At 34.9% G+C, this 6,000-nt stretch overlaps 1 protein-coding gene across 1 annotated transcript in view; it reads right to left on the minus strand.

Annotated features, from left to right (window-relative positions):
• The window catches only part of NUBPL (nucleotide binding protein-like), a 213,973-nt gene that overhangs the window by 201,541 nt on the left and 6,432 nt on the right, over positions 1 to 6,000 (minus strand). The window contains exon 3 of the mRNA XM_012647882.1: positions 5,567 to 5,601. Within this exon, the coding sequence (XP_012503336.1) occupies positions 5,567 to 5,601 (35 nt within the window). The remainder of the gene's footprint in view (positions 1 to 5,566; positions 5,602 to 6,000) is intronic.

The following is a 6,000-nucleotide window of genomic DNA, read 5'->3' on the forward strand; positions in this document are numbered from 1 at the left end:
AAACTTTTCTGATCATGTATCCCAATCAGTTAAAAAAAAAAAACGGGCATACATCCTCAGTATGTTAATATATTTTTTATAAATTATATTAGAGCTACTATACTAATATCATATAAATTAGAAGACATACACAAGAAAAATTTTAAACGATAAAAATTAATACAAATAGAAAAGAAAAATTTTCTGTCTACACCCTAATGGACTATCTTACATACCTCCCTGTGGCTTACACAATCCACTTCAAAGATTACTAAGGACAACATGAAAAGTAAAATGAATAGCTTCCTGGATCTGTTTCCCCTAGGCCTACAACCTTACGTTATTAGATTTTTCCATTCCAATGCTGAAAAACAGGTATCAACCCACAGAAAAGATGGGAGAAAAGAGTTAGTGGGATCTTAAGCAAACGTGGTTTAAGCAGAAACAGGTCTTACGATACCCCTCTTACAACAGGAGATACATAGAATAATTAAGATTGTGTGGCAATAAATCACTAGAGAAGCTCCAAAGACACCATCCTGACTGGAGCTTTTAACCTCTTAAAGTAACACATTCTAGCACCATGTCCAATAAATGTCCCTGGACCTAAGCCATCTGTATCAGCTCAGGCAAACAGAAGGACTGAGAAGAACGCTGAGCTTCCCCCAAAGACCAAGCATCCTCTAAGTAAGTATAATATTACAAAAATCTTAAGTTGGGAAACAGACCCCTGGACTATGCTGGATACCTAAAAATCATATAGGAAAGATATAGCTCTTCTTTTCTATACTCATGTAGTACTGTGGTAGCTCATATTCCAAAAAATTATTTAAGCCAAACATGCTGCTCCCTAATCATAAACACTATTAATCAAGTATATGAGTATTATTTAACTTTCTTGTTTTCTTTTTTTTTTTTTTTTTTTGAGACAGGGTCTCCCTCTGTCACCTGGGCTAGAGTACAGTAGTGTCATCACAGCTCACTACAACCTCAAACTCCTGGGCTAAAGTCATCCTCCTGCCTCAGGCTCCTGAGTAGCTTGGGACTACAGGCGTGCCACCATGCCCAGATGATTTTTCTATTTTTTTGTAGGGACGGGGTCTATGCTGCTCAGGCTGATCTTGAACTCCTGGCCTCAAGAGATCCTACCACCTCAGCCTCCCAAAGTACTGGGATTACAGGCATGAACCATCATGCCCAGCCCCTCTTTCTTATGCCCAGCCCCACTTTCTTAAGTATATATAAACGTATTAAAGAGAACAAGATAGTAGTCAATCATAAAATATAGTATTATATCATGTTATCTTAGAATTATCACAATATTTTGCTCAAATTTCTTGGCTTTTTTAGTCATAATTTCTGCACTAACTTTGCTACAAAATGTCAAAAAAATTTAAAAAAAACACCATAGGGATAAGAGAATACTAAAGATGTTCTTAAGGGAGATTTTACAAACATGACTAAAACACTTAAGGATACTAAATGCTTTCTGAAGAGGTGACCCAGAGATTGTCTCACTGCTTTTCCTTTCTTGTTGTCAATTTCCCCGTCATGCACATGGCATTAAAGAGGAAGCTGTCCTCATCCCTACTGCCTGAAAGGAAAAAAACAGAAATAGAAAAAAGGAAATTTCCCAAGCTACCACCTCATCAAGACTAGCAGCATTTAACATGAGGGAACTGACATCTTTTTAAACTGTTCTTTTCATCCTTTGATCCCTTATTATTTAATACATAATAACTTCACATTGTCTATAAGACTCAAAGCTTTGGCTGAAAGGATAACCAAATTAAAAGAGGCCCACACCTACAAACTTATCTACCCTCCCATCCATTGAATTTTCCCTGTTTCCTTCTTTCTTTAAGGAAGACAGGGTCCTTTCTTTTTTTTTTTTATTTGCCCCAGAAACATACCATAGAGAAGGACAGGGTCCTTTCTCCAGGGTAACTAAGTACCCTAATTACCATTACTAGAAAAATGTATTACTAGCTCTTACCTCGATAAGGTTGCCGACACAAACATGTATGTTTATCTCCCTTTTCTTCCATATTCCATTGAAATAATAAGGGAAGAAAACTAGTTTAACACTTAAGAAAACCATAACCACACTAGAAAACTAAAAAGGGTGCCATTAGCAGATTAGAAATTCAAATATCTAGATCCATGGTTTAGATGGTTCAAACTTTAGCATGCATCAAAAGCACCTAGAGGGCTGGTTAAAACACAGATTGCAGGTCTCCATCCCCAGGGTTTCTGATTCAGTAGGTTTGGGGTGGAGCTTGAAATTTTATATGTTTAACATCCCAGATACTGCTGATTCTGCTGGTCGCCTGGGCTACATTATAAGAATCACCATCCTAAGTAAACAGAGATCATTAAGAAAAACACTTTTTACTAATTCTAATTAGCATCCTTAGAGAGATTCAAGAGAATGGTACTTTTTTTTTTTTTAAGGAACAGCAAGTAGGAAATAGGAAACAGTTCTGGATAACTGGAAAAAAATATAATTTCAAAATTAAAAACAAATTTCAGAAGGGCTAAATAACTAAAATTCAATATAGCCATTTGAAAAATAATCTTAGACATCATTCAAAGCACAGAGCAAAAGATAAAGGGATAGATATATGAGAGAAAAATTAACAAGCATAAAGGTCAATATCTACCTAATAGGTTTCTGGATAGAGCACAAATACATCACAAGAAGTAATCAATGAAAAGAAGAAATTCTCCCTAAGCTGAAAGAGACTCAAGTCTTGATAGCACAAGGCCAATTTCTAAGCAAGTAAACTTTTCAAAGCCAATAATTAGACACATATTTATGGCACTTTTTTTTTTTTTTTTTTTTTGAGACAGAGTCTCACTCTTTTGCCTGGGCTAGAGTGAATGCCATGGCGTCAGCCTTGCTCACAGCAACCTCACACTCCTGGGCTCAAGTAATCCTTCTGCCTCAGCCTCCCGAGTAGCTGGGACTACAGGCATGCGCCACCATGCCCGGCTAATTTTTTCTGTATATTTGTAGTTGGCTGATTAATTTATTTTCTATTTTTAGTAGAGACGGGGTCTCGCTCTTGCTCAGGCTGGTTTCCAACTCCTGAGCTCAAACAATCCGCCCGCCTCGGCCTCCCAAAGAGCTAGGATTACAGGCGTGAGCCACCGCACCCAGCCTAGTTTTGGCACTTTTAAACTTAAAAGACATTAAAAAAAAAAAAAACCTTAAGAGCTTTGAGAAGGAAAACATAAGTTATTACAAAGCAATATGAATCAGACTAACAACAGACATTTCGATAGCATGCTATAAGGAAACAGAATGTTGTTTTCAAATTTCAGAGAGAAAATTATTTTGAACTTGGAATTCTCTAGTTAACTGCAATGTAGTTAAATTACCAAATACGAAAGCAAAATAAAGACATCTTAGAAATTAAAGAACTAAACAAATTGTCTTCCTATACGTATTAGTTTCCTACTTCTGTAAGAAATTACCACAAAAATCCAAATGGATCTCAGTGAGCTAAAATTAAGGTGTGGGCAGAATTACACACCTTCTGGAGGCCCTAGGGCAGAATCCATTTGTCTTTTCCAGTTTCTAGAAGCTACTAACATTCCTTGCCAAGTGGTCCCTTTCCATCTCCAAGGCAAGCAATGGTGGACTGAAACCTTACATCTAATCACTCTGACTCTGCCTCTCCTGCCTGCCTCTTTCACTTACAAGGACCCTTATGATTACATTGGACCTGCCTGGATAATCTAGGATAATCTTCTCATCTCAAGGTCTTTGACTTAACCACATCAGCAAAGTCCCTTTTGCCAGGAAAGGCAACATATTCACAGGTTCCAGGAATTAGGATGTGAACATCTTTGGCAGGCCATTATTCGGCCCACCAAACCATACAAGGACTCAAGGATGTCCCCAGAGGAAAAAAAAAAAAAAAAAGAATTCAAGAAAGAGGACAAGATGGAATATACGAAAATAAATCCCCCATAAAAGGAAGAGAGCTGAAAAGAAATTTAAAAAGAAAAAATTTGACCATGACATTGGAATCTTCTCATTCTAGAAGCACAACTTTAAAGAAACATAATTACATTTTCTTCTGTAAAAGTCCATTTATGCTGCAGTGAATAAAATTTACATAATCAAAATATTACAAATGTTGTTTATTAGTTTCCAATTTTCAGAAGTAACAAAGAGTCAAGCATCAGAAGACATGAACATCTATGTGCCTAGTTTTCTGGGTTCTGGAAGATTCTGGACTTCACACATTGATAACATACTTGTATAGATACCACGCATTATTTTTTCATATATGCTATCAAATAGGAACTTATTGGAAGTTACATAGTAAGGGCACAAAATAAGATAGAAGCATAGCCACAGCTAAACCTATTATTCTTGCCTGCATTTTATAAAATGGGAATGAAGGATAAATTAAAATCAATATTTAAATATCTGTGCATTTTTATTAACTAACTAATAATTTATGGAACTGCATAATACATTCAATGTTAATTTTTACTTTTAAATACCGAAAAAGATAGATAAAATCTAACATTATTGAGAATGTTAAAAAGGGGTACTCTAAAAAACTATAGCTGAAAAAAAATGAAGCAAACTTTTAGGAGTATAATCTAAAGTGTACATACCTTTTGACCTAGTAGCTTTACTTTTAGGAATCTAACCTACAAAAATATCATCACTTAGTATATAAGAACTCCACTGTAGCATCATTTAGAATAGGAAAAAAATGTGAACCAATCTAAATATTTCATCAAATGGAAACTGGTTAAATATATTATGGCCAATCATTAATGGAGCAGCCATTAAGAATGAGGTGTAACACAGAAAGTGGTATGCACACACATACACAAATACGTATTTTTAAAAAATTTAATATGGACAGAGGAAGAGCTGAAAGGATATACATAAACCTAGAGCCTATAGTTAATCCTTCAGAAGAAAATGGGGTATATGTTAGCCGGGCATGGTGGCGCATGCCTGTAGTCCCACCTACTCGGGAGGCTGAGGCAGAAGGATCGCTTGAGCCCAGGAGTTTGAGGTTGCTGTGAGCTAGGCTGACGCCATGGCACTCACTCTAGCCCAGGCAAAAGAGTGAGACTCTGTCTCAAAAAAAATAAAAATAAAAAAAGAAAATGGGGTATATGAACTTTCAGTTTTATATTACACATATATTCTGTTTGAATTTTGTTTCAGTGGATATATACCACTTTTAGAATATCTTTTACCTTTAAAAAAAAAAAACCTGAATTACTAATACTTAAAAACTGAACTCAGAATAATTCTTCTGTAGATCATAAATGGTAAAACTGGCTTAGGATATGACCTCCATGCTATAATGCCAACGCCTTTGGTGAGACATATATAGCAACCAATATATGGTTAACACTTAAATGCATCGTTATTATTAAATGTAATCAATACTGATGGCAGCTTTTTGAGTTCCTTAGAAACACACAACTAACTAAAACTACACTATATAGCTTCTGAAAGAGTAAATGAAAAACACCAATATGCTCTTTATCACTGCCTTAAAAACATTTTAATAAATTAATATTTCTATTAACAAACACCTACCGAATCATTCGCCGCTAGCGCAAGTGCAAGGTTCACTGTAAGAAACAAAAAAGTCATTGAATTTAGTAACTTTCCTTCTATTAAAGTTCATTTTGTCTGTTAATATTTTCAATGTAATAACCTAAGCACAGAAATTTTTAATATATCTCCATTACTTGTAAAGAACAAGGACATGGAGAGAAAAGAAAGTAAAAGGTAAAAAAGAAAGTAATTTTACAACACAAGCAATAGATGCATGCTCCAAAATTAACATTTTAAATAATCCATTTATAATTTGTTACAATTTTGTTCAAATAATCACTTAGTTTAAAAAAAAAATGTTAACAGAATACACAGTTATTTTCAAAAGTAGATTTTGTAACAAAATTACCTTTTGATAAATAAAAATGGATATGATCCTATAGCCTTTTAAAAATAAATGCTGAGGGCCGGGC

This window comes from Propithecus coquereli, unplaced genomic scaffold, assembly GCF_000956105.1.
Source record: "Propithecus coquereli isolate 6110/MARCELLA unplaced genomic scaffold, Pcoq_1.0 Scaffold273, whole genome shotgun sequence".
In the NCBI taxonomy this organism is placed as follows: Eukaryota; Metazoa; Chordata; class Mammalia; order Primates; family Indriidae; genus Propithecus; species Propithecus coquereli.